General features: G+C 55.3%; 1 protein-coding gene across 2 annotated transcripts in view; it reads left to right on the forward strand.

The window, feature by feature from the left end:
• The window catches only part of PTPRU (protein tyrosine phosphatase receptor type U), a 76,879-nt gene extending 54,318 nt beyond the window's left edge, over positions 1-22,561 (forward strand). For both annotated transcript variants that reach the window (XM_075437877.1, XM_075437878.1), the window contains 8 exons: positions 1,811-1,946; positions 2,043-2,192; positions 2,320-2,493; positions 4,626-4,766; positions 12,814-12,939; positions 15,269-15,426; positions 16,472-16,607; positions 19,172-22,561. In XM_075437877.1, the coding sequence (XP_075293992.1) occupies positions 1,811-1,946; positions 2,043-2,192; positions 2,320-2,493; positions 4,626-4,766; positions 12,814-12,939; positions 15,269-15,426; positions 16,472-16,607; positions 19,172-19,234 (1,084 nt within the window). In that variant the 3' untranslated portion in view covers positions 19,235-22,561. The remainder of the gene's footprint in view (positions 1-1,810; positions 1,947-2,042; positions 2,193-2,319; positions 2,494-4,625; positions 4,767-12,813; positions 12,940-15,268; positions 15,427-16,471; positions 16,608-19,171) is intronic.
• The last annotated feature ends 5,054 nt before the right edge of the window (positions 22,562-27,615 follow it).

The following is a 27,615-nucleotide window of genomic DNA, read 5'->3' on the forward strand; positions in this document are numbered from 1 at the left end:
ACATGCTGTGTGTTAGGTGGGTACTCAGCCTCTGGCTCTGAATGATGTTAAAAGCCCCGAATGATGCTGAAATATTCAGCGGAGAGATATAAAATGTATGAATTGGGTTCATAGCAAGGGAAGGCGCTGGGGCTGACGGCGTGGGGCTGGATGTCCCTCTGCCATGGCATCCAGCCGTGTAACATCACCACCGGGCTGGTGGCAGCAGGGACGGGGGGGCTGCGGCGGGTCCAGGGGGGCAAGCAGGGAGCAGCACTTTTCTGGGGGCTGCCCCAGCACCCGTTACTGATGACACAGCTCTGTCCCCGTGGGCGAGGGTGGCACTGGGGGACGGATGGCCTGACTGCTGTTGATGGCCAGGGTCTGGCGGGAGGGACAGCAGGACAGCCCCGTTCCCAGGGTTACCCACAGGGCTGTCCCCGCAGGGCTCAGCCACCGGGACACCGGGGCTGGGAGGACATGGGTGGCACGTCTGAGCGGCAGCGGTGGCACTCTGTCCCCTGAGCAGGCGTCCCCACGGGATGGGTTAATGGTTCTTCCTCCGCTGGGCAAACAAGGAGGAGCTGATGAACGGGAGGGATTTTTTTTTTATTCTTTGATTTCTCCCTGTCAATTGCCTCATCAGTATTCATTCACTGGCAACAGCGAGTGTGATTAGTGCCCCTAGCCTGTAATCACTGATAATCACGACGAGTGATTCATCAGCCCCAGAAATTAGTATTTCACTGGAAAAGACTTTGTAAGAAAGGAGCCGGGGGGAGCGGTTCTGTTCCCGATGCGTGGCGGGGGGGTCGCAGCACCGAGAGGTCTTTGGCTGCGAGTCCAACCACGCCGGGATCTGGGATGTCTCTGCTGCCGGGTCATCTGGCTGCGGGCATCCTGCCGGGCTCAGCCTTCACCCAAGGGTCTCCCCTGGGGAGTTCAGACCCGCTCTGTGCCGGGGACACCTCCCTGCGCTCTCAGGACTCGGTGCTGAGCTTCCTCCTCGGCCCTTGTGGGATGGGATCCCCGAGGACTGTTGGCACCCAGATGGTTTAGCTGCTGGTTTTGTTTGCAAAAAGCACGTGTTTTGCTTTTTTTAAAGCAAAAATGAACCTTGGACTTGGGTGCCCACCCTCCCACGTGCAGGCTGACCATCACACAGCCCCTGGGGTGCTGCAGCAGGGTGGTGAGGAGGGTGGTTGATAAGGGGACTGGAGCATCTCTCCTACGAGGAGAGGCTGAGGGAGCTGGGCTTGTTCAGCCTGGAGGAGAGAAGGCTGAGAGGGGACCTTAGAAATGCCTCTAAATATCTGCAGGGTGGGTGTCAGGAGGAAGGGGCCAGACTCTTTCCAGGGGTGCCCAGCGATAGGACAAGGGGCAATGGGCACAAACTGAAGCAGAGGAAGCTCCAGCTGAACCCGAGGAAGAACTTCTTCCCTCTGAGGGTGACGGAGCCCTGGCCCAGGCTGCCCAGGGAGGCTGTGGAGTCTCCTTCTCTGGAGATATTCCAGCCCCGCCTGGACGCGGTGCTGTGCAGCCTGCTCTGGGTGACCCTGCTTGGGCAGGGGGTTGGGCTGGGGGATCTCCAGAGGTCCCTTCCAGCCCCTGCCAGGCTGGGATTCTGTGAAAACCGGGCTGTGGTTACAGAGGCGTGCGAGGTCCCAGCAGCCCTGCCTGGACCCCAGCTCCCCCCCGTTCACGGACAGGGACCACATGTTGAGCCCTCACCCCCACAGACCTTGCTCCATGCCTGCTGGCGTATTGGGCTGCATGCGGATGCCATGTGGACTGGGAATGTGTTTGCTGTATTTTCCTCCTCTGTCTCCAGTGCTGGGACGGGGAGAACTGGCTGCTACATTGTCCTGGACGTTATGTTGGACATGGCTGAGTGCGAGGGCGTTGTGGACATCTACAACTGCGTGAAGACCCTCTGCTCACGGAGGATCAACATGATACAGACGGAGGTAAGCGGGCATCAGGGACAGCCAGGGACGCATGGGGCTGCTGTCACCAGCAGGTTGGGGGGCTCAGCCCTCTCCCCTTTCCTCCCCCCCCAAAAGGAGCAGTACGTCTTCATTCACGACGCCATCCTGGAAGCCTGCCTGTGTGGGGAGACCAGCATCCCCGCCAGCGAGTTCAAGCCCACCTACAAGGAGATGGTGAGGATAGAGCCGCAGAGCAACTCCTCGCAGCTGCGGGAGGAGTTTCAGGTGAGCGGCCCCAAAACCTCTGCATCACCCACCCCGCAACACCCCCTTGCTCCTCCTGCTGCCCACCGCTGCGGGGTCCGGCGGGCTCTGGCAGGAGGGGAGCTAAGGGGAGCACGTGTGCCCGCAGACCCTGAACTCGGTGACTCCTCACCTGGACGTGGAGGAGTGCAGCATCGCTCTCCTGCCCCGCAACCGGGAGAGGAACCGCAGCATGGACGTCCTGCCGCCCGACCGATGCCTTCCCTTCCTCATCTCCATGGATGGAGACAGCAACAACTACATCAACGCGGCCTTAACCGACGTGAGCGTGCTGCGGGGAGGGAAGGGGCCGCGGTGGGTTGTCTCGGGCAGCTTTTCACAGCGAAGCCTCATTAGGTTTGAATTTATGGCCGTGTTTTATACAAGGGCATGAAGGCACGTGGCAGCCGTGTGCAGGGGGAGAAAGGGCTGGGACAGGCGTAGCGGGGTCCTTCAACTCTTCTTTTGTGTAGCTGCATCTTGCTTGTCTTGAAAGAGCGATTTTGGCTGCTCTCACAAGCTGCACACAAAGGATCTTCATTTATTCCGTAGCGACGTGGAGCGCAGGAGGGAGAGGAGGCTCTGGGAGGGGTTGGTAGCACTGAGGCTTCCTGCTGTACATCATCCTGCCCATCCTCCTGGTGCGGTTCAGGGGGCTCCAAGCTGCTCCCCAAGCCGCCGTGCGTCCCCCCGGTGCGGGCTGAAAGGACACCCGCGACGGCAAAGCTATTTCCTACCTGCTGACGACCTTAAAGCACCACAGAGAGGGTGCTGCAGGCTCTGAGCCCGCACCAAGCGATGGGTCATTTATCACCGAAACCACTTTGATCACCTTGAAACAAGCCGGGGTGCTTTGCACAGGCAGCGCTGAGCCCCTCCGCACCCCACGCACCTTCCCCAACCCTCCTGGGCGCAGCTGAGCACCGGCACCCGGCTGAGCCCTGTGTTTTCACCCCATGGGTGATTTATCTTTGTGCAGGTCTTGTCTCCCTGTTACCTGCTTTCGCAGCAAAAAGCAGCTTGGAAAGCGGAGGTGGCTGCTGGTGGCCGGGGAGCAGCACCCCTTGGGCTGCGGGCTTTGGCTGCCGTGGGGTGGGAGCTTTGTTTTCAGCTTGCTTGGTATTTGCATATCCATTTTATTTTTATACATCGCTGAGCCTCCTTTAATCTCTGCTGCAGGGTCAGGGAATAGAAATTTCTTTACAGGCAGCAAAAGCCCTTTGGATGAAATTCTGCTGAAGGGATAAAACCCATTTCCCTCTTCGGGGGGGAAAAAAAGACCTCATTTTCTTTAAGTGCCAAAGCGGTTCGCTCAGTCCGTCCGTCTGCCAGATGAGGTGGGTCTGTGCTGCCCATCACCAGTGCGGTGCCGGTGCTGGCGGCAGAGCCGTGCTCTGCTCCACGCCGGCTGCCGTCATTTACGTCAGTGGCAAAGGACTGCGGGCGCCAGGGCCAGCCTGGTCAGCACCTGGTGAAACCCCCCTCACCCCGCTGCTCTCGTCGCCCTCCTCGAGGGCAGAAAGCTCTCGCCGAGAGCCGGCTGCGGTGAGCCAGGGCTCTTGATGCCGCTGCATGTGTGGAGCAGGGGAAAGGTTTGATGAGGGCATTGCCATGAGCTAAGCGAGGAGGTTTGGCAGCAGCCGGAGGACTCCCCGTTAGTGGAGAGCTGTGCTAATTCGTGGGTACAGAGCGTTTTCTGCTCTGTTCCTGTATGTGAGGAGGCTTTGAGCTATAGTGTGTGAATTTAAAAGTCTGATTGGTGCAGCACTGAGCCTGGCCATGGGCTCCCCATCCCTCGGCAATCTGGTGGTGGGGTGACCAAAGGGACAAATCTCATTCAAAGCAGGAATGAGAAGTAAAGTAATTTTCCCCCGCCACCTTCCTTCTTGCAGTCTCTAGTGGTCTTTCATTCGGGTTCCCTTTGCTCCCTGAAAAGACCATTGACCCTGTTGCCTCTTTGCTGCTCGGGGATGTTGGGGCACTGTGGGGGTGATGCTGGGGGTGACGCTTTCGCTCAGGACCAGGCTGCAGAGCTGGGCGCTGGGGCTATCTGGCAGCCACAGCTCCTGCTGCTTCTCGGCTCAAAGGTGACATCTTTTCCCCAGTTATTTGTGTGAAACACCCTTCGGTGCGAGAGCCGAGAGCAGAAAGCGGGTGCTTTCATCCCCATCAAGGGCAGGGATCACCTAGACCTGGTTTTATAGCATCTCCCCAGCACCAGGGCATGGAGGGACTGAGACCGTGCCAGGGGTGCCAGCTCTGCTCAAGCATGGAGAAGATGGCTTTGGTGGCACTCAGGAGAAGATGGCTTTGGTGGCACTTATCTTCTGGTTGCACTGGTTTTCTGGGGTGTGACAGCAGTGGCTTCAGCGCCACCGCCATGTCCTTAATGGTGCTTGTCTTCCCTCTCCGCAGAGCTACACCAAGAGCGCTGCCTTCATCGTCACCCTGCACCCGCTGCAGAACACCACCACCGACTTCTGGCGGTTGGTGTACGACTACGGCTGCACCTCCATCGTCATGCTCAACCAGCTCAACCAGTCCAACTCCGCCTGGGTGAGTGTTGCTGCCTGGGTGACTGCGCCGGCCACCGCGGGTGGCCTTGTCCTGCTCTGTCCCCACTGCCTTGGAAATGCTGCAGCCCCTACCTTGCTCGCTCAGCTGCTTCTCCTCTGCAAAGGGAGGTGGGACTGGCTTTATCCCATGGGATGGGATTTATCCCGTATAAGCACAGGGCTGGCCAGCTGGAGCTAAAGATACATGGCAGCGGCAAACCAGCCCAGCTTTGTTGGGTTGGCCTTGGGTTGGCCTTGGGTAGGCCTTGGGTTGGCCTTGGGTAGGCCTTGGGTAGGCCTTGGGTAGGCCTTGGGTAGGCCTTGGGTAGGCCTTGGGTTGGCCTTGGGTAGGCCTTGGGTTGGCCTTGGGTAGGCCTTGGGTTGGCCTTGGGTTGGAGTGATGCCCCAGGAAGATACAAGGTTAACAACAAGTATAACCTTGTTATAAAAACCTGATTTTTATCCTCCTTTTACAAAGCGGAAACTGAGGCATGGGGGATTTCCCTCGTTCATCTTCTGAGGGCACTGGTACCTGGTGAACGCCACATTACAAATCAGCCTGTTGCAAAGCGGCTGTCCCGTGGGTTCTGTGGTGTGATGGGGTGTGCAGATCTGCTGATCTGGAGGGGACATGTCCCCCGTCACCCGGGGGAGAGGGGACAGAAGCCAAGGAGCTGGGGGCCATGCTCAGCCTTGCCTCGCTTTGCTCTCCTGGTGCACCGCTCGTAGGGGAATGCCTGGAGTGCTCCTGCCGCTGCTGGAGCGGATGTAAAAGTCTGCTACAGGTCTGTAATGTTAATTCAATGAGGAAACTTACTGGATTTTTACATAAAATTAGCATTATAGACTCTTAATGGATGTCTGGAGAAGACTTCATTAGCTGGCTTGTTTTACGAGTTGAGATCAGATACTCGATGTAAATGACCCAAAACGGCAGTTGTACCATTTGTCGTAAGGATGCAGGCGGATGCGGCACCGGAACCGAGCGGTGTGTAAATACGCTGGTATTTATTTATGTATATCAACATGCTGGACACGTGCAGAGCTGTGGAGCGCACCCACGCGCCCCTCCGTGCTGTGCTAATGCCTCGTGCTCCAGAGGACCTCTGTGTGGGGTGACATTAAGCTGACCCTGAGCATCGAGGGATGTCCTGGGGGGGTCTCTTGCCCTGCGGAGGTTTGCCAGGAGGGGAGGCAGAGCTAGCCCCGGAGAGCTTCCCAGCTCCTGTGCTCACTCAGGGTCCCTCTTAGATCAGGCTCATGTTTAACGAAGCGATCTGCCCGTGGACGGGCTGAAATGAGCAGGTTTGTGTGACCAGGGGTTATTGGAGAAGCCCCTTCCAGCACCAGCAGCTGGGACTGCTTTGACTGTGTAGAGCTTGATGATGGTGATGAAAAGGTGGAGTGGTTATGGGTAAGAATCAGGAAAAGCCGAAAAGGTAGATAGCATGGTGGGAGTCAGTTGTGGACCACCCAACCAGGGTGAAGAGGCAGGTGAAATATTCTGTAAGCAGCTGGGGGAACTCTCACAATTGCTAGCCCTTGTTCTCACAGAGGACTTCAACTTGTCAGATGTCTTCTGGAAATACAATACAGCGGTGAGGGAACAGAGCAGTCTAGGAGGTTCCTGGAGTGTGTGGAAGATAATAAATTCCTGACGGTGATGGAGCCAAGTAGGGAAGGTGCCCCACTGGACCTGTTGTCTGCGAACAGAGAAAGCCTTGTGGGTGATGTGGTGGTTGGAGACCGTCTTGGGCATAGTGAGCATGAAATGATAGCGTTTTCGGTTCTCAGAGAGGTAAGGAGAGTGGTTAGCAGGACCGGAACAGGTTGCCTAGGGAGACTGTGGAGTCTCCTTCTCTGGAGATATTCCAGACCCACCTGGACGCGGTGCTGTGCAGCCTGCTCTGGGTGACCCTGCTTGGGCAGGGGGTTGGGCTGGGTGACCCACAGAGGGCCCTGCCAGCCCCGAACATTCTGTGATTCTGTGACTGCTACCTTGGGCTTCTGGAGGACAGACTGTGCCCTGTTGAGGAGCCTGACTGAGAGTGTCCCTGTGGAGGCAAAGGGAAAGGAGTCCAGGAAAGCTGGACATTCTCCAAGAAGGAAATGTTTGAGGCACGGGAGTAGGGTGTCCCTATGTGCCGAAAGATGAGCTGGTGGGGAAGACCACCTGCCTGGCTGAACAGAGAGCTTTGGCTGGAACTCAGGAGAAAAAAGAGAGTTTGTGACCTTTGGAAGAAGGTGCAGGCAACTCAGAAGTGCTACAAGGCTGTCATGAGGTTATGCAGGGAGAAAATTAGAAGGGCCAAAGCCCGACTAGAACTTTTTTTGTCTGCTGCTGTAAAAGACAATTAAAAGTGTTTCGATAAATACATTAACAACAAAAGGAGGGCTAAGGAGAATTTCCACGTTTGTTGGGTGTGGGGGTGAAACATAGTGACCAAGGACGAAGAAAAGGCTGGGGTACTTTATGCTGCCTTTGCCTCAGTCTTTAATAGTAAGACCAGTTGTTCTCAGGGTACCCAGCCTGCTGAGCTGGAAGACAGGGACAGGGAGCAGAATGAAGCCCCCATAATCCAAGGGGAAATGGTCAGTGACCTGCTACACCACTTAGACACACACAAGCCGGAGCGGCTGGAAGTGCTCACCAAGCCACTTTCCATCATCTGTCAGCAGTCCTGACTAACCAGGGAGGTCCCTGTTGACTGAAAGCTGGCAAATGTGACACCCATCTCCAAGACGGGCTGGAAGGAGGATCCTGGGAACTACGGGCCTGTCAGCCTGACCTTGGAGCTGGGGATGGTTATGGAGCAGATCATCTTGAGTGCCATCACACAGCACGTATGGGAAACAAGGCCCAGTCAGCATGGGTTTATGAAAGGTCCTGCTTGACTAACCTGATCTTCTGTGACAAGGTGACAGGCTTAGTGGACAAGGGAAAGGTTGTGGATGTTGTTTACTTGAGCTTTAGTAAAGCCTTTGCATCATTTTCCGCAGCATTCTCCTGCAGAAACTTGCTGCTCGTGGCTTGGACGGGCGTACCCTTCGCTGGGTAAAAAATTGGCTGGCCGGCTGGGCTCAAAGAGTGGCGATGAATGGAGCTCAGTCCAGCCAGCAGCCGGTCACCACTGGTGTTCCCCAGGGCTGAAGACTGGGGCCAGGACAAGAGGGCACGGCCCCAAGTTGCGCCAGGGAAGGTTTAGATTGGATATTGGGAAAAATGTCTTCACCGAGAGGGTTGTGAAGCCCTGGGCCAGGCTGCCCAGGGAAGCGGTGGGGTCACCATCCCTGGGGGTGTCTGAGAGACGTGTGCCCCACTGCCCCTGTGCCCTGGTCTGAGCTGGGGGAGGAAGGGGCATGGACTGCGCAAGAGCTGGGAGGGGTTGGTTGGGGTGGTGTGGCCCTGGGTGCTGGTGCAGCTCCTGGATCAGCCCCAGGTTGGCCTTTGGCTGGGTCTTGCTGAGAGCAGCGCTGCTGCTGGGGGCCTTTGTCTTTCACGGTCTGGAGCCGAACCCTTCCAGTCCCTGCAGGCAACCCCCTGCCGTGGGTGTGGAGACCGTGGCTGTGAGACTGGAGAGACAGGACAAGGCATCTTGGAAAGGTTTATTCTTGAGAACAAGGAAGAAAGTGTTATTACTTCTAACTGTACTACTGTATTTCTAGCTCTCAGAAGCTTGCTTGCTACCTAAAGCGCTGCTGTTTGTAGCGGAGCCCCTGTCGGGGTCCAGCCCCGTTGCCGGTGTCTGCGGTGTTGGGTCTGCAGGTGCAGGCTGGGCAGTGGTGGTGGGCTGGAGCTTGGCCGTACGGTGGCCCTGGCAGGAGAGCGGCAGAAGCTGTTGGCAGCACGGCCATGGCAAAGCGTGGAGGTCAGAGCGGAGGCAGGCCAGCCCCGGGGCCCTGGCCGGCAGCAGGATTTGTCTGCGGCGATGGAAGCGTGGGGCGTGCCATGGCTGGTGCTCAGGGGCTGTTTGGGGCAGGAGGGGTGGCACGGTGCGGGGAAGCAGTGGCTGGAACCGGAGCTGGCGGCGGGATGCCCGCGGGGCTGTGGCTGCGGTGCCGTTTTGGTGGGGGTGGCCCGGCACGGCCCCGCCGGGCGGTTGTGCCAGCCCGGGGTTGGGTGGGTGAGGGTCTGGGGGCTGCAGAGGGCTGGGTGTCGTTCTCGTCCTCTGCAGCTCCCACCGCCGGCTGAGCATCAGGCTCTTGTTCCTCTTGGGGCCCGCGGGGGATGCAGCTGGGGCTCTGTCGCTTCCACAAGCGCTTTGCCTGCACGCCTCGAGGAGGTTGGGGTGATCTCTCTTAAAAAGGGGGTTGTGGTAGGAGAGCAGCTACAAAATGCAAAGGAGAGGAGTTAGCTGCCGTCATGGCAAGAGGGAGAAAGACAGAGATCCGATAAGAGAGCGCCTACACCAGCAAGGACAGACATAGGCGTGCAAAAGGGCTGTCAGGGGCGTTCTAAAGATCAAGTTTCGGCTGAATAAAATGTTCAGGTAGGGTTTTGTGAAGCAATCACCAGCCTTGTGTTTTGGGCAATTGGGAGCAGACAAGTGTAGGATTTTGAACAGCCCCAGAAGTGGTGGAGAGACCCAAATCCCACTGGTTTCCAGGCACCTGAGCGTGTAGTGGACATGTTGGGAGGAATGCTGATGCTGATGTGTATCTTGTCAGCACTCAGCAGATGCCAGGAGACGATTTAAACTTTTGGTGCAGCCAGATGTGGAGGAAGCCCAAAGAAAGCACACCAAGATGGGCCTATCTTTTTGCTTTGCAAATTCAGAGTAAGCAGAAACAACCAACATCTCTTTTGTCGGCATTTCTGCTCCTCCACAATCCTGCCTGGAGAATTCCTGATGATGACCTGTGAGACACCATCACGCCGTTTGCTCCTGTCCCCACCCTTGCTGCCTACCTTGTAAAGGCTGATTTTATCTGAAGGTGAACCTCTCCACCCCAAATCTCCCGAGTGTTCTTTGGTGTGCGGAGGAGCCAACGTACCTTGCCCAGAGCAGAGCCTGCTGCTGGTAGTGCTTGCGTCTCCTGGCTGGAGGCAGATGTGGAAGAATCCCCTTCCATTTTGTGGAAGCCATGGGCCTTGAGCTGGAGAGTGAAGCCTCGCATGGACTTGGTTGGAAAGATCTTGAGGGGTCCCCTCCTCCCCAGCACTTCCTTCCGGAAGAGTTTTTCTGCGATGATGATGCAGTTTCCATCGTCACCCCACCAGATTGAGTGGAAGTGATGGCTGCTCACAATCTCCCAGAGCTTCTTGAGGAAGGAGCAGACTGAAGCCTAGTGGGTGCTGACAGAGATCCCTCAGAAAGAAAATTGCGTGACGGGCACCCAGGCGTCATCAGGCAAGTCTTGCAGGGCGATTTTGTCGAGTAGAAATCCAGTGGCAGCATGCCAAGGTGCTCCCACATCCGCTCCTGGATGGCCGAGAGAAGATGAAGCCACCCACCAGCCTGTCTCCTCTGAGCGGAATCGCAGGATGTCTCTGGTGAAGGTGACTCCATTGTAATTTGTTTTTCCGTAGCTTGGCTGCGACTTCCAGGCGTGGCTCTTTCCCTGAGCAGCCAGGCTTGCTCCTGCCGGTCAGCAGGATGAAGGTGTGTGGCAGTGGCATCTGGGAAGTTCTCCAGCATCACCATGGTGCCTGTGTTGCATCACGGGGACATCAGAGCGTGGCGCCCGTCTGCTGGCAACAGGAAGTGGAAGGCAGAAGAAATGGATAAAAATCCCAGTTTTCTTTTTGTGGAGAGAGCTGTTTTGAGGCAAGAAGTGAGCCCAGCTGGGTCTGCATTTGGCCTGTCCTGCTCGGGCAGTGCTGCGTCCCGTTGCCCCTGGGAGCTGGTGCCCAGGGAGGGATGGGGAAGGCTGCGGCGTTGGGCATCAAAGTGCCCCAGACCTGAAGTTTTTCCCCTGGGCGCCTTCCCCCTGTGCAGAACTGCCCGTAGCCGCTGTGATGGAAGAACGCGGGCTCGGTGATTTCGGTAGCGCTGCTGCTGTCGTGGCTGCCCATGGAGCTGGGGGATGCTCTCAGCTTTCCGCAGGCTGTCCGTGCTGCTGCGTAGGGCGAACTGGAAGTGCAACCTTACCTAAATGCATCTTGTAAATGAAGTAAATGTGTGCTCTGCACCCCACTTCTTTCTTGGGTTGGGTTCCTCTGCTTTTCTTTGCTAGGGAACCTTTAGAACCCAAAGGAGGCAACTCAGTGATGTTCTCTCACCCTTTTGTCAAGCTATCAACCCGGTGGTCTGAGTATGAGGAGCAGGACTGTGGGAAAAGTGACTTTCCATTTGTGGGCAGTGAAATTGTACGGGACCAGCTGCATCAGCTGAATGTTCCTAAGTGCGTGGGGCGTGGGGTGTCGGTGGTGGAGGGTGTGGGTGCAGAGCCAGCACCCGCGGGTGGCTCTGGCATGGCGGGCAGGCTCTGTGGTCCCGGCGCGAGGACGGGGCTGGGCACGTTGCCGCATCGAGCCCTGGCTGGCAGCAGCGGCTGCCCCGAGCGGTGCGGGCTTTGCTCCGGATGGGACAGACCTGCCTGGCTTCCCTCTGCGTGCAGAGCGGTGGAAGCTGGAAGGGCTGTGCCCGCACACCTGGCTGCGGAGGGGAGCAGCTCGGCTGCCCGAGCAGTGGGCACGTCCAGCTAGGGCAGGGCAACTGGTGCTCCCACGTGCATTTTTCACCTTGATTCACATTTACCCTCACGTGTGCTGAGATACCTGTGTGGACCAAGCCCTGCAGCACTGCCAGCATCTCACTGTCCCTCCGACGTGACCGTCCAGCACCTCCTGTCTGCAGCACAGACATCAGCTCTCGGCTGAACCCAGCCTCAGCCCACCACGGCAGCAAACCCCATTTTATTTCTCTCTTTCAACGTGTTTTTTCATTCCTTGGTCCAGAAATACCCTTCAGCCTCGCAGGAGCTGCCCGCTCCTCTGCCATCCTCTCCCAGGTCCCCATCCCCTGGCACTGTCCGATGGGGACTCTGCCATTTTTCTTCATTATTCCGCCCTGCCTCTCTCTCTGGATGTCTATTCTTCTGAGATCTCTGTGTTACAGTATTTAGCCAGATCTGAAATGTTTACCAGTTTAGGCCCAACAGGTAATAAATCAACCTTTTTCAGCCGGCAGCTCTGAAAGGTGACTTAGAGGGTATATCCCTCACTTGAACTACGTCTCGCCAAAGGAAGTTTTAATATCCAAATTATAGCTCTGAGTCTAGATGGCTTAGAGATCTTGGAGATTTATAGCTCCTATTAATAACCAATTATTTCTCAAACACATTTGCCATGCAGTTAGGCCCAAGCCGTTAGATGGCCTGAAATGCTAAATGCCCTGTTAAAGTGCGGTGACAAACATCATATATTTTGTGTCGATGCCGGTTTCCCAGCTGTCACGGTGTGAAAACAATGGCATCCACGACCCTTGGACCGAGCCATCCGTCAGAGCCGCGCTGGGCACGGCCGAGGGGAGCAGGAGTCGCTCCCCGGCCCTTCGCTGGGCTGCGGGCTGGGATCAGTTTGACTTGGTGGGGTGTCCTGGTCACAGGGCAGGGGGGCTGTCATCCCACGTTGCTGCTGCTGCTGGTGGCAGAGCAGCTTCTAAAGCCAGTGGGGTTTGAGAGCAGACTTGAAGCAGCCCTGCTGCTCCATCATTGTGCAGGATCTGTGCTTGCCGGGGCTGAGGCAGGACCCATCCTGCATCCTCCTGGACCAGCAAAGCCCATCTCCAGGAGCATCAGCTGTTGCGTTCATGCACTGGATATAGGGCTGTGTGAATACTGGGGGTGGACCTGACCTTTCAGCTTTGATCCCTCAACAAACTGAGGGATCCTCCATCCAGCATTGTGCCATGGGTCCTGCCTGAATAACAGCATTGTGGGTCCAGCATCCCATCTTGGGGCCACCCTTTGGGCCAGCAGCCCATCTCGGTGTCCAGTGCCAACCACTCCGTTCCACTCGGCCTTGCCTGTGGTGCATGATGCCCTTTCTCCGTGTCCCAGTGCACGTCGCTGGTCATGGTGAGCTGTACTTCTTCTCTCCGCAGCCCTGTTTGCAGTACTGGCCTGAGCCGGGGCTCCAGCATTACGGCCCGATGGAGGTGGAGTACATTTCCGGAGCGGCAGATGAGGACATCGTGTCCCGTCTCTTCCGAGTGCAGAACATCACACGGGTGAGGTTCTCTCCTCTGGCTCCATGCCAGCACAGGGTGGTTGGGGGGGCTTCATGCGTGTCTATGACACCAAATCCAGGACGACACCTTTCTAACAACTCCCTCTCCAGCTTTTGCATCTCCCAGTGCAGAGGTCTGGGTTGGGTGAGCTCATCTGCAGGGGGTGGATCGCTTTTGTTAGCCTGTGCACTGGGGAAGGGCTGGGATATCACCAAGAGCTTCTTTATATGAGTGAAGACGTTCTTTGGAGAGCAGAAGGATGATGGATCTAGTGAGGTCACAGAGTCCTAGAGCTTGTCATTGCCCAGCCAGATAATTCTTCATAAAAACTAACTGAATGGTGCTAGCATCTTCTTCAGCCTAACCCAGCTCCTCCAGAGGATGCAGCCGCAGCTCTCCTCCTGGCAGACGGGAGCCTGTAAAATTGTCGTTGGCTCCATCCTTCCTTTCTGGAGTTCACAACTGCTTGCAAGATCTTAGAGAACTCTGTAAGAAGACCTTTCTCATCCTGCTTGGAGGTCTATCTCTGCCCTGCCACACATGTATCACAGGATGGAGGCTCCCCACGTGGGCATGGCAGCTCCCTTGGGACTAGCAGTGCCTTTTTCCTTCAGGGTGAGAAGATCCACATGGGTTTTTACCTGTTGTCCTTGTTGTGTTGATGCTTGGCTGGTTCAGCTTGCCTTTAAATGAAGAGCAACGGGGAAGGGACAAGGACTGTGTCCTTGAACAGCCCGCGTGGGTGCGGAACTATATGTGGAAGAAAAAGTCGATTTAACTACAAAAGCTGGTTGTGAAGAGGCGGCATCCCTGAGGTCTTGAAATCTGAAGGTTGCCAAGAGGCTGAGGCCAGTGCCCCACTGGAGGTCATTGGGCAGATGGGAATTAGGGAGCTTGGAAAGGAGCGTGCGGCTTGGCTGACAGCCCGGCTGGGAGGGGTGCTTCGGCGTGGGAGCTGGGTCGGAGGAGATAAATCCTGATTATCTGGACTCTTAACACAAGGAGGGTTTTGGTTCGCGCGGCCCGTGGGAGCATCTGGCATTTCGTGGGTGTCAGCACAAAATCCTTCACAAATGTGCTTTGCTCTCAGGTGGTGCAGCATACCCCACGCTAAATTAAAATGCAGCGTGATTGAAATCTTTGGATCTGAGAAGAGACTTCCCCAGGGAGCAGGGCGCTGGAGGACCGCTGGTAAATGCAAGGAGCTGCTTCTTGCCAAGCCTTGCTGGATGGAGGGGAGTCGCAGGTCCTCCAGAGCCAGAGCTTTCACCTGGGCTTCAAAACAGATCCCAAAGCTTTCCTTCCCGGGATGTCAGAGGAGTTTTCTCCTGGTTTAACTCCACTTAGTTGTTTCATCTTCCTCCTCTGCCTTCCTGGCTTCCAGCTGGAAGCAAAATCTTCAGCCCATCCCAGCCACGTCGCTGACCCACATGGGAGGTCCCAAAAAGGAGGAGGAAAGCCCCCGTGTGTTTGGGCTGTGCTGGTTGGAGTGGGCATGAATGTCCCCAGCACCCACCCCCCAGGCTGGGGCTCCCCGCGGAGCCGCAGGAATGCCCGGTGCTGCTGGCTGGGGATGTCTGGGCGCTTACCCCGCTCGTCAGGCCTCTGAAATCGGGTGGATGGAGCTCTCCGGAGCTGGGGATCCCCCATCTGCACCTGAGCCCCACTTTCTCCTTTGATGTGTGCTCCTCTCAGGTGTGCCGCCGAGCCCCGCGATGCGGCTGGGGTGGGTGACCCGTGGCTTCATCCCATCAGGTGCTCCCGATGACCCAAGTGCTGCCGAGCAAGAGCCCCACATCTGCCTGGCGAAAGCCTGGCCTGGTTTAGCTTTGTGGATGTAATCTTCCTCCTGGAGCCTGCTAACCAGATTAGCTTTCAAAACTAACCAGATTACCAGGGTATTAAGGCACAATGCCACCGCTCCCCGCCTCCGTGGGTGGCAGCTTCTCGTCAGCCTCCTGGTTTACAGCAAGCACAACACAACACATCGCCTGGGATCTTCTGTGTGCGAGGCAAGGACGGGATGGAGAAGCCTTAGGGAGGCTCAGGGGTCTGCTACCAGGTTCTGGGAGATACAGAGACAGCCTGAGACACTGTGAGTTAGGATAAACCATGTCAGCCGAGCTTCCCCCGGGTGGGATGGGATGGTGGAACCAGTGCGAGCTGTGGAGGAAGGGGCTGAACCATCCATCTTAAAGCACCAGGAAAGGGTTTTCCTCTTTTCCTCCACTATTAAAGCGTGACAAACCCCTCTTGCCCTCCATCAAACCACCAGTGGAGGAAGTGAGGGCAGCCCATGGGTTCCAGCTGATGAGGTTTGCTTTTCTAGTTGCAGGAGGGGCACCTGATGGTCCGGCATTTCCAGTACCTGCGGTGGTCAGCATATCGAGATACCCCAGACTCCAAGAAATCCTTCCTGCACCTCCTGGCCCAAGTGGAGAGGTGGCAGAAGGAGAGCGGCGATGGCCGGACCGTGGTGCACTGCCTGTGAGTGTCAGCTGGAGACGAACGGTCTCTGGTGTGGGGGGAGATGCCACCAGCTCATGTGTCCACAGTTCTGCCTGGAAATCCTCTAAAAAGCTCTCAGTGGGGGTCACTTCATGCCCAGATGGTTCTGTCTCTCCCAAAACACACACTTTGGGTGAGGGACCTTGTGGGCACCATGTCAAACCTCCTCCATGAGATGGATGCTCAGCGTGAGTGACAGCCGCTAGCTGTGTGTGGGATGTGTGGGGCTCTGTGTGTAAGAGGCTCCAAAGGGGTGCAACAGGAGCATCTCCCACTGCCTGCTTCTCATCGAGGTGGACGTGCTCTCCATCCCTCTCCTCCCAGCTGGGTTGGGCTCACACAAGCACCCGTGCGTGCTCTCCTCGGATGGGACCTCGCACGTCTGCAGATTGGTAGAGACAGCAGGCGAGCCTTTAATCAAAAATTAATTACAGCCTCGTCTGTCTTCATTAGCCGAAGGATAATTTGAGAACATGCTTTATAAAACACGGCGTCATGTTCTCTCTTCCTCTCCCCGGTCCCCTTTGCTGCCAGGGATCAGGTGTGGTGGCGTGGGATGGTTTCCCCCGGGATGGGCGGAGGTACCCAGTGAGCTCTGCGCCGGGTGAAACGTGGGACAGTTCCTCCAGCCAGCACGACCCAAGAGGTCACCAGTCCAGGGTCACCCTGCGGATGGGAAGAGAGTGGTAGAGGGACACAGTGGCTTCCCCAAGGTCACATGAGGAATTTGTCCACGGCAGGGCTGGAAACTGAGCCCAGATGTCCCAAGATCCAGCCCTGAGTCCAAAAAGGTGTTTTCATGCTCTGTTGTGGCTCTTGTGAGGACCAGAGGGCAGGATCACAGCTCATGCCACCATCTGGGTCTGTTCACGTCCGCCAGTTTGGGAGGACTCTGGAGTATGAGCCCCTGCTCTGGGACATCTCCTGGCTTGCAGGGATGGGTAGAGAAAGGGGGAATTAAAGGATGCAGGGAGATGCTCTAACGCCGTCTGCTCACCACCGACACGTGTGTTTCTCCCACCAGGAACGGAGGTGGCCGGAGCGGCACCTTCTGTGCCTCCACCATGATCCTGGAGATGCTCAAGTGTCACAACATGGCAGATGTTTTCTATGCTGCAAAGACCCTCCGCAACTACAAGCCAAATATGGTAGAGACCTTGGTAAGCACCAGACACTGCCGGTGCTCGGCCCGGCCGCTGGTCCCAGCGCATCCCTCTGCAGGGAGGAGAGGTGCTGGGGGATGCTCACCTCCCCCAAAACCTCCTTTTCCATCCCAAATCCTGATGAGCATTATGGGCATCCTCATGCAGAGCGTGTCTCGGTGAGTGTGCCGGCACCGTGCCGCGGGCTGGGCGGGCAGGAGGACGAGGCAGCGCTTGAAAGCAGCCTCGGGCTTGCCTTCATCTCGCCGTGCCGACATGCCCGTGGCATCAGCACTGGGCTTGTTGGAAATCCTTCCCAGGAGTAGTAAGGCAGGTTCACATTAATTCACGGGATGTAATTGCAGTTCTTCGGAGGGTTTGCGGTGCCGGGAGCAGCTCTGAGGTGGAGTTGGACGAATTCTTGTTGGAAACATAGAAAGGAACAGCGTTTTGAGTGAAATTAATTGGTGGACGAGCTGCTGGGGGCAGCGACGGAGCCACGTTTCGTGACGGGGAGGCTGGAGGTGGCAGCGGGTCAGGGCGAAAAGCCCATGCCCTATTTCAGGCCCTCGCTAATGGGACAGGGGATGGAGCAGGCGCGTGTCCGTCCCCGTGATGGAGGAAGCCAGGTGCCTTGTAATGTTTTAAAAGCAAGTCAACCGGAAACGTTTACCCTGTTAGGATTATAAAATCCCTAAGTTGCAAAATGAAATGGTTTCGAGGAGGGGATGTGATTTGCATTAGGAATTAAAGTGGAGGAGAAGGTGAGGGAGGGGAGGGGGAGCAGAGGGAGGGATGCGGATAATGGAAAGATGATGTGACAAGCATGAAGCCACCAGGCCCATTGGGCTAGATTGCAAAGGTATTAAAAAAAGGCAACATTTCACATCAGGACACAAGCATCCTCCAGCCTCAAATGAACCTGAACCGTCTATTCTGGGAATCCCAATCTACCGGAGTCACTGGGAGGCCGGATCCTTGCCCAGCAGAAAGCAGCCGGCGCGTCGTAGCTTCCCGCTGCCCGTGCATCTTCCCCCTCTGTTTGCCCATGGGGTTTATTTTTATATGATGATAAATGGAAACAATCCCTGTTCTTAATCCAAAAAGCATTATGTGCTTTTAATCCGAGCTGTTGCATCCTCCTGGCTTTGAAGCCCTTCTCCCCCGCTGCCCGCTCCCACCTGGGGTCCGCGAGCAGCCGCCCGCCCGCGGGGGATAACAGGATTTTCCTGCTGGTGCTCAAGCTGCTGCTGAGGGTTTCAGGAGATGAGCTCTTCCCCTGCTGTCACACCTGGAATGCTCCTACGATGTCCTACAGCACCATTAGAAACTTTATTGATTTGGGGTTTTTTCCCCCGCGCTGCTGGTTTTGCTTGGTGGATGCTCGAAGGAGCCACATCTCGTGGGGATGGGTGCTTCTGCGGTCCGAGCTCGCCTCTAGTTTTCTGTGCTGTGAGTTGGAGGAGGACGGGAGAGCACCAGAATGGGTCCCGTAAAGGAGAACTAGGATGGACAAGACTGCCTTTGCAAGCTGAATGTCAGTGATTTTTGGTGTAAAACCAGGAGCCTGCCATGCTGGGCTTTCCCTCCGTCGGCTGGAGGAGAGCAAAGGGTGGGACGATGCTGACGCCGTCCGTAGCTGTCTCGGGAAAGGGAAAGGGTGAGGAGTGAGCCCGGACCTGCCGCGGGCGCAGAGAGGAGCTTTCCCACCCGCACCCCTTGGCTCCGGTCTGGCTGTTGCAGGCGGGTCAAACTTTGACCTGAGCACCAAAATGCTCATTTTTTTGGCATTTCCCTTGGAAAATTTAGATATTTTGGAAGTGAAAGCTCCTGAGACTTCCCTTCATGCCTTTTCCCCTATGCAAAGCAAACGCCCAGACCTAATCCCTGCCAGGGATGGAAAATGACGTTTTTTTTATCTGCAACAGGAGAATTTGTGAGGAGAAATGTCCTGGCAGTCAGGGCAGGGCGTCTCCGGACAACGGATGCAGCGAGGCCACGGAACTTGCCTGAGCACGCTCCCCATGAGCTCAAAAATAGAAACACTCCTCGATTTCATGCCCATGGTTTTATTTTGGATACCTCTGACCCCATCGCTCCCACGTCTCTGCCACCATCTGATTGACAGGTGTCAATCACCGCGGTGGTGATGGGGGGTCAGAGATGGGTGAAGCTGGTCGGTGGAGCCCCGCACTGCTGCTGCCTTGTTTGTACCCTGGTGTAGCGAATAAACCATATTTCCTTGGTAAGGCGACGTTGCAGCCCCTGTCTGTCCTTCAGGGGAGGCGAAGGTGCCGCACACCTCTGAGCTGCGGGGAATTGGGTGCCCGTGGATCCGAGGGATGGCTCATCCCCTGCTCTGCCGAAAGCGGAGTTTCTCCCGGCTCTTGCCTCAGCAGGGCTGTCATGGGGGACCAGCAAGGGACACAGCCCCCAGCGAGGGGTGACACGGGTGTTTGTGCCATAGAGCCTCTCCCAGGCTTTTCCTGAGGGCTAACAGAACTCCTTTTGCTTTGAGAAGGGATAGCTTTGGGGAATAGTTTACTCGGGATCATAACCTTCTCTCTTCTCTCTCTGAACAGGAGCAGTATCATTTCTGCTACGACATAGCACTGGAATATCTGGAGTCCCTGGAGACCAGATAGCACCTGGCCAGGAGAGCAGGGGCAAGGGCTCGTGCCAACCGTGCGTTTCGCGCTCGGACGTTGCGGTAGTGCTGAAGGTGAGGAGGGGAAAGAGCGAAGGACCCAACGAGAAAACCCGTCGGATGAAGAAAAACAAAAGGATGTGGGAACGTGTCGGCCGCTCCCCATCTTCATCCTCTGCTCTCCATTTTTTCTTCCCGCCCTGAGCATGTCCGAGCGGCCGCGGGTCGGATGCCACGGCTCGTCCCGTCCCTCCATCGCTTTGGGTCGCGGTCGTGGGGTCGGAGTGCACAGGAATCAGCCCCGCGACGCTGCCTGGGCATCTCTACAGCAGCTGGAGTGGAGGCCAGGGAGGGGAGGTGGAGGAGAGAAGGAGCCGAGGCCGTTTCCCAGCAGGGAAGGATGGATATTTGGAGAAGTTGCTTTTTCGATTGTGCGTGGCGTTGAAGCTGCACTTCCGAGGAGCCCAGCTGGCTGCTGGCAGGTTTTGCCCTTGGTGGGAACATGCTGGAGCAAAGACCCTGAGAGGAGCTCTTGAGTTTCTGCCTGTCGCACCATGAGTTTGATTTTCGCTTTTTTTAGTTCTGTGAGTTGCGACCCTTCGTGTATCCAGCCCTGGACAGAGCGGGGACGTGGGATGGTGGCGGGAGATGGAGGGCACTGGGCACGTGATGTCCCTCTGCAGGGACCAACCCAGACCCCTCCTGGCACCTTTGCAAAGCTTCTCAAGCGATGGTTCCCCTGCGTCTCCGCACCGTCTTCTCCATCTGTAGCAATGAATTCCTCCTGGGCTGACCCAACGGTACCAGCCCATGGGTGTGTTTTTAACCCTTCCCGTGTGAATCGCTGCACACGAGACACCTTTGGTGCCCAGAAACAAAATCCTCAAAAGTTGGGTCCATCCCACATGCCTCCTGGATGCCACCCCCGGGCAGCTGCCCATCGATGCTGCTTGGCTTCTGCTGGGGTTGGCGAAGCGGAACGGTTGGTTTTGGTAATGGGGTTGGCGTGAGGTGAGCTGTGCTTTGGGGCTGGGCACGGGGAGGTCACCACGTCCCCGGTGCCACCCAGGGACGAGTGTATGGGAACAGTGATTGAAGGTACCGGATACTTTTTTGGCTTCATCCTGCTGCAGGTGGGTGTGAGGTGTCACTTTTCTGTCCGATATTGAGATAATTACAGGGGTTTCTGCTTACGGGGCAGAGCCTGGTTGTCATCAAGCTGTGGTCAGGGTTTTCTCTCCCTGCAAATGGCCTCGAGAAGGTGCAGCCAGGGGGATGCAGGTCTGGGGTCTGCCTTGGAGACTCGAGGAACCGAGGGGAGGTTGCTTCTCTGTTGAGGGCCAGGTAGAACCCTTCATGGTCATTTTTGGGTGGGATGAAGTAGAACAGATGAGAAACTCCTCTAGATGCTGGAGCTTGTATGTGGGAAACCCCATCCTTCATCCTTCCCCCATCCTTCAGCCCCATCTCCCCAGCACAGGGGAAGGTTCCTGGCCCTGCCTGCCCGGAGCCTGGGGATCCCTCTTGCTGGGGAGCTGCATTCAGATCCATACCACGACTCAAAGCTTTGGAAGACGCAGGAAAAAAAAAGCTGCAGAGCTGAAACGGCTGCGTCCTGGATGAGCAAACCCAGGAGCTATTTCCATCCACCTTCCCAGGGTGGGGGACAGCAACAAGATCGATCTCTGTCCTCGGTCCCCCTCGCAGGGTGTCCCACCCGCTGCCTCGCAGGCGCTGGGGGGTGGTGATGGGGATGCTGGCAGCATCGAGGGGGTTTTGCCCAGATGCTTGGCTTTCCCGTGTGCTTGCCGAATAATTCACACAGCCTGACAATAACTTACTCCAAGGTCTAGACCACATTATTCCCCTTTGTTTCCATCCCTGCTGTCTAACCCTGCCATGTTGCCCACGCTGTCTTGTGACCAATAGTCTTTTTACCACACCAGAGCCTGCAAAACTGTCCAGTTACACCAGTACCTGGTAACACCAGTACCTGGTAATACCAGTACCTGGTAATACCTTGGCATTGCAAGCCTGGGCTTGGAATAAATTAGTGTCCTTTTCCCAATCCCCATCTCTCTGTAGACGTGTCTGTGCTGTCCTGGGGCGCTGCAGGGAAGGTGCTGCATAGCGGGTGCAGAGAGCTCACAGGGTGCAGAAATTGTTTGGTTTTGTATGAAAATGGCTGAGCCGAACCACTGAAATTCCTGGGAGCGGGATGGTGTTGGCATGGTTCAGCCCCGGAGCCTGAGAGCTGGGGGGCTGCTGCTGCTTCATCCCGGACCGGGAGCCTGGACCACCTGCATCCTCCCTCTGGTCCAGAGGGAGGGAGCATCCCGCAGTGCTTCACAGGGAAGGTGTTGCCAGAAAGGGGAAAAAAAAAAAGGAAAACTGAAACCCCATTTAGTGCTAATGAGACTGGAGGAGATGTATATATGTTTTAAAAGCGAGATTTTTTGTTGGGTTTTTTTTTTTTACATCGCCTTGCTGGATGTCTCTGGGTTTTTAGGGCATCTCTTGTGAAGGGCAGACTTTGAAATCAAAGTGCTATAAAAACCAACTGATCTCCAACTCCTACTGAGATGCTCACATGACATGAGGCAAGGACATCCTGTACATAGAAATATATATATAGAAATATATATATAAAAATATAAATACAGTTCTTAAGATGAATAATGTTTATTGGTATTACAGATTGGAGTGGTGCTTTTTTGTTCTTTTTAATAAAACAACAAAAAAAAAGAAAAAAATTTAAAACCTGGAAGAACACCGAATTGCAACGATTTTTGTCTATACGCAGCAAAAGTGACCCCAAAAGCTGGCAGCATCCAAGAGCTGCTGCCAAAGGGACTGGTACCACGAGGCGGCTCGACCGCAGAGGGGGACGGTGCGGTGGGACCGAGGGAGGGCTGGCGCAGGAGGGACACATCCGATGGGTACCACACACATCCAGCTGTTGTTAACTGTTTTTTTTATTATTCTTCTTTTTGGCTTTCTTTCCTTTGAAGAAAATCAGTTGCATAAATAAATGTTCCAAATTTGTGATGGCCTCTGGATTTCTTTCGCTGGCTCTGGGCCAGGAGCTGAGGTGTAGGGAGCTTGTCGAAAAGACCTCCATCTCAGCCGTGTCTTGCTTTTCAGGGGTATTTTGGGGGAACACATTTGCAGGGTTGAATCCCAGGACTACAAAACCTTCCTGGCACAGAGGAGAGCCGTGTTTGCCCGTCACCACACAGAGAAGACTGGGTTGTCTTGGGCTCACAGAGCTTTGCTGTGGGCTTCCTCCTCGTAACGGCGCGGTGAGATCATGGACCAGGCAGGACCTGCCAGGCGGCCGACGGAGGTTGGATGCCCACAGCTTCACGCGACGCTTCTGATGAAAGTTTTCCATTGCTGGAAAAAGTGTTAACGGAGGAAGAAGAAACTCACTCGGTGCATTTCCCAGCTGGAAAATGAAACCCTATTGTGAGAGAAGCCTTCAGGAGAAGAAAGCTCCTGCATTGTCTTCAGTGATTTATTTATTTATTACAAAGCAGCCTTCAGTTTAATCTGTTGTGATATTAAACACTTCCAGTAACACTTGAGTCTTAATTTAATGGAGGCCAAGGAAAAAAAAAAATCTAATTGACTTGTCAGGACTGTTTTTCATCTTTAATTAAGGTTTGTGAAGGATGCGGTAATTACATTTTATCAATAAATAATAAAAAGGGGGATAATGCAAATGAAAATCAAGGACTGCACTTGGGAAGGGCTCGGGGTGTGCAGTCGCCTCTGGGCTGCGGGGTCAGCCCTTGGCAGGGGTGTCCCTGGGGATGAGCTCGTTGTCCCCGAGCCCCGCGGTGCTGTCCTGGAGGGCAGGGTGGCCTGGAGCCATGGCAGTGCCCCGGGTGACGGGGGGCAGGAGCTGGGCTGGCCCCTGCAGCCCTGCAACGTCCACTGCCCCGGGGCCCAAGATGTGGGGTTTTGGGACAGTTTGGGGACATTGGCCTCTGCTTGGGGAGGGGACCCATGCGGGAACAGCTTTGCAGCAAAGCTGTAGCCCGCAAGCCATCAGCAATGTCCTGCTGCTGCTTGTTCCTTCCCCCTTGCTCTCCAGGTTGGTGACTGCGTGCAAAAATCCAGCCCTGAAACCAAACAAAACTGGAAAGCATCTGATAAATTTGCATCTCTAAAAAAAATGAGGAAAAGATAGCCTTCTGCAAGGCCACTGCTGTGCGGATCTGAGCGTCCAGAGCTCCGCTGCAGCCAACAGCAGAGCCCCAGGGCACACAGCCGGGCTGGCCACCGGCTTGGTGGCTTGTCCATGCAGAGCCACTTTTGATTTCTTCGGTGAGTGGTCACCTTCCTCCCTGTGGTCCCCTCCCTGCTGAAGCCAGGGCCTGGCTCTTCCCAAGCTGTATTTCATCAACAGCTCGTTGGGCACTCGCTGTCACTGGCCGCTAATGGTGAAAAAACCTTTCCCCCTGGTTTTATGAAAGCCATCATTCCATCAGCCGGTCCGTAATGAAGAGAGAAACAGCAGCTGCTCCCTGGGGCCCTGCTCTCACCAGGGGTGATGAATTGCCCCTTCTCCGCTGTGCCCCATTAAGGTAAAAAAAGGATCTGTTTCTGCAGGGACCAGGGTGATGGCGGTTGGGTTTGGTGGTTCTCTCAGGCCCCAGGAGCTCCGGGAGGTGGGTGGCATCACTTTCCTTCCTTGCTTCATCCGTGCAACATCTCAAAGAGGCACAGCAGGAGAGCCAACAGGTAACTGGCACCATCCTGCGGAGCCGGGACAAGACCAGGAGTCCGGGAGCCCATCGCATGGAGATGTCCCGTGGAGATGTCCCTCCTGTCCCAGCTCTGGTTCATCAGCCTGTCCTGGTGAGTGGTGCGTTGGGAGGGGCAGCCCGGGAACAGGACGAGATGGAGCAAAACACCTCTTTCCCCAGTCTGCAGAGCCAAGAGTGCCTTGGCAGAGCCACAGGCGCCCAGGTCTTGCTGCTGCTCTCTGCCAGGCATGGATGGATTAGAGACGCATTAGAAACGCTTTAAAGGAGCACTTTGCATTTCAATAACTAATCCAAATGTGCCCTCCAATGCCCAACTTTTGGCCCTTGGAAATCATTCACCAACTCAACGCCTCCTTTGTGCTGTTATCTGCAGTGCACATGCCCTGGTAGAGCTGCTAATAAGTTCCCAAAGCCAATGTCCTGGTATTGTTGGAGGTGACCTGGATTTTCTTGTTCAGTTCACGGGCTTCTTCCCTACTCCAGGCTGATAGACAGCTCTGGACATGCTGGGGAAGCACGGCTCCAGCCCCTGGCTGGTGTCCAGCAGGAGCTGCAGAGGTGGCAGGTGGGACCTCTGTCCCCATTGACCCCTGTCCTCTTCCCTGGAGGGGCTGGTGTTCCCACTGGATGCTCTGCTCTGTCCTTGCCAACCCCACCCTGACCATTCTGCCCAGTATAAATGCCTGTTGGTATTCCCGATGCTGTGTTCCCGGATATGGCCTCCTCCCAGCTGGAGCACATGATGTCCAACGAAGTCGTGGGATGGAGAAAGATGCCATTCTTCCTTGGGCAGGAGCAATCCACGTTCCCCTCCTTCCTCATCTCCAGGGCAGCAAGTAACAGAGCGTGCAGAGAGGTTGTTCCTTGCACCAGCGCTCCTGTCCTTGGGGCTGCTCAAGGTGATGGTGGCACCATTGATGGTGACTATAGGAAAAATGAATTGAAGATACCACCCAGGAGTCTTTGGCTCAGCAGGGTCTGCAGGCAGAGTCCCCGAGAGCCTGAAACCCGAGCATGTTTTCAGGACCTGGGGAGGGTTGTCAAGATGGTGCCCAAATCTCATCCACCCATCTCAGCCACCCAGCCCAGTTATCAAGGGGCATGACCAAAGCAGTCAAAGGAATTGTGGGCAGAGCAAGGGCTTCCTTTTCCCCTGCCTCCTCCAGTGCTTCAGGTGAAGTGGAACCCTTCCTGGCGTGGGGGTCCTACCTGGGCTCCCCACCCCTGTCCCTCTGAGTAGCTCATGGCAGTTCACCCTCTCACGTTTTGGCTTGTTCCTCTTTATGTGGCATTTTAAAGTTGTCTTGACTCAACGGTGAGGGCAAAAGAAGGGCTGGGAGAAGGGTGTGTTAAAACCCTCCAGATTAACCTTGGCACATTAATTCATTAAAGCGAAACCCAAATTCAGTTAGTTACAGTGGCCCATTTATCGCCTGTGATGTATCTGTGAGGCCAAGTGCTGTCCGTGGCTCAGATTTGGCTGATCATCTCCATCTGATCCCCAGCCCCTGGAGATCCTGCTGAGCATCAACACTTCCCAAGCTCATCCAATGGGACCGGAATGGGGACAGGCGTCTCATGCTCCCGTCCCCAGGACGGCTGCCGTCCTTGCTTTGCAAATGAGCCCCACAGCCTGGATTGGTTACAAGTGGTTGGTCATGCTGGCACCAAAATGTGGCCCTGGGATGAGGGGGCGGATGGAAGATGCCCTCTGCATGCTGGGCTCTGGGGTGCTCCTCAGGCTACACGCTGGCTTGTGCTGACACAGGGCCCACGTGTAAAAGGTTTTCACCCCAGTTTATTTCTGAGTGCTGTGCCCCTCAAGCGGCCAGAGCTTGGAACACAAGCGGAAAACAGGACCAATTTGTGGTCACGATTGGCTTTATAGCATGAACTGCTGAGCAGGATCCTGCAAATTCTCCTCCTGCTGAAATTTCCCTAAATTTTTGACTTGCAGGAGAAAAAAAAAGAAAATGAGCTCTAAAACTGAGCCATTTCCATACCAATGAAATCCCTTGGGGAGAAAATATGAGTTAGTACCAACGCTGCTTGGTTCATTTTTTGAAAAGAGGTTGTGGGGGGGTCCCTGGGTGGGTTTGTTTTGTGGGATGACCTTGTTCCCACGGACAGCCCGGCTCTGCGGGGATGCCCACGGCCCTTCTTCCACCATGGGCACAGGCAGCAGGGGCTGAAGAGCCCCGTCCAGGGCTGTGCCGCTCTCCCCATGCCCACCCAGCAGACCGGCAGCACAGACACCACACTTCGCTGGAGACTTCCCATCTCTCCAGCGCTGCAAATGCAGCAGGGTAATTTATTTAAGTAGCCTTAATGGTACTGTAATCTATATGCTGATAGTGTCACCTCTAAATGTTCCATCAAAAGGCTCAATAGGAAGAATTTGTATTTCGAAATAAATATTTCCTCACGGTGTGCAAAATATCTAATCATGTATTTATCCTTAAGTACTTCCAAAAGTCAACATAATTATTCCAGTCCCATTAAGTTTAATTTGCAGTAAATTATGCATTTAGCTTTAAGTTGAGGTTGCTGGTTAGAGTCAAGATAAAGCTCTTGCTATTTATGAAGCAGTATTTCTGCGAGGGTACAAGATACAAATGGTTGGGCAAGAAAATCCCGCTCGGGAAGTTTGGGGAGAATTTCAATAGGGAGGCTAACAAAAAAAATCTGTAAAGTATCTAATCACAGACGTGTAAGCACAATCAGTCAACTAAAATGAGCTCCCAAACAGCTTACAGGTGCTTGGGCTGCCAAAAGAATTTTCCTCTGGCTAGAAAATTTGGTATTTTTCTCAGGACCCACTTTTGAAAAACAAATTAATCATTTAACTTCCCTCTTCATGTCGTGTCTTTGAGGTTTACAGGACAGGGAAGGTGTTCCTGCTGGAAGAGGTAGAACAGCTTTTATCTGTGATTTATCAGTGGTCTCGGATGTCCCTGCAGATTAACAGCAGCGGACAATTGATCCTTCCCTCCCTGAGGAGCCTGAAGCCCTTTGAGTCAATAGGAAATCTCCGATGGCCAGCGATGGGTGCTCGCTCTGCCCTTCCACGTTCATGGCTGCTGGAGTCACATCTCCATGTGCTGGATCCAGGTCTCCATGTGCTGGATCTGTGCCTCCACGTGCCAGACCCTCTGCACTTCGGGTTGATGGCCAAGTGACATTTTTCTGTCCAGTCCCAGGAGCTGAAGAGGATCGCGGGAGGACTTTCAATCCCAAAGACACTGTTGGTGGTGCCAATGGATTGAAAAATCGCCCGTTTGCTGGTGGGCTGGAGGGTGGTCCCTCGGGTAAGGCCAGACGGAGGTGATCCAGGTCGGCTGCTTGGTTTTGTCGGTGGTTCATTGACTTTCAGGTTGGTTCATTGATTTTCAGTACAAGATCTCTCAGAGTTTCACCCCTCCCTTCCTAAAACTGGGATGAACTTGTCTGAGCTGGAGCCAGTGGGCTGCTCCCCTGTGCGTGGCATCGCTGGGGAAGGGCTCAGGGAAGTCCCCCGTACCAGGCAGAGCATCTCCCACCGCTCACCGTCACCCTGGGGACAACGATCCTGCCGTCCTCCTGCCCTCCCCTGCTCCGTCAGTGC

The sequence above is a fragment of the Opisthocomus hoazin genome, chromosome 17, assembly GCF_030867145.1.
Source record: "Opisthocomus hoazin isolate bOpiHoa1 chromosome 17, bOpiHoa1.hap1, whole genome shotgun sequence".
NCBI classification, from domain to species: Eukaryota; Metazoa; Chordata; class Aves; order Opisthocomiformes; family Opisthocomidae; genus Opisthocomus; species Opisthocomus hoazin.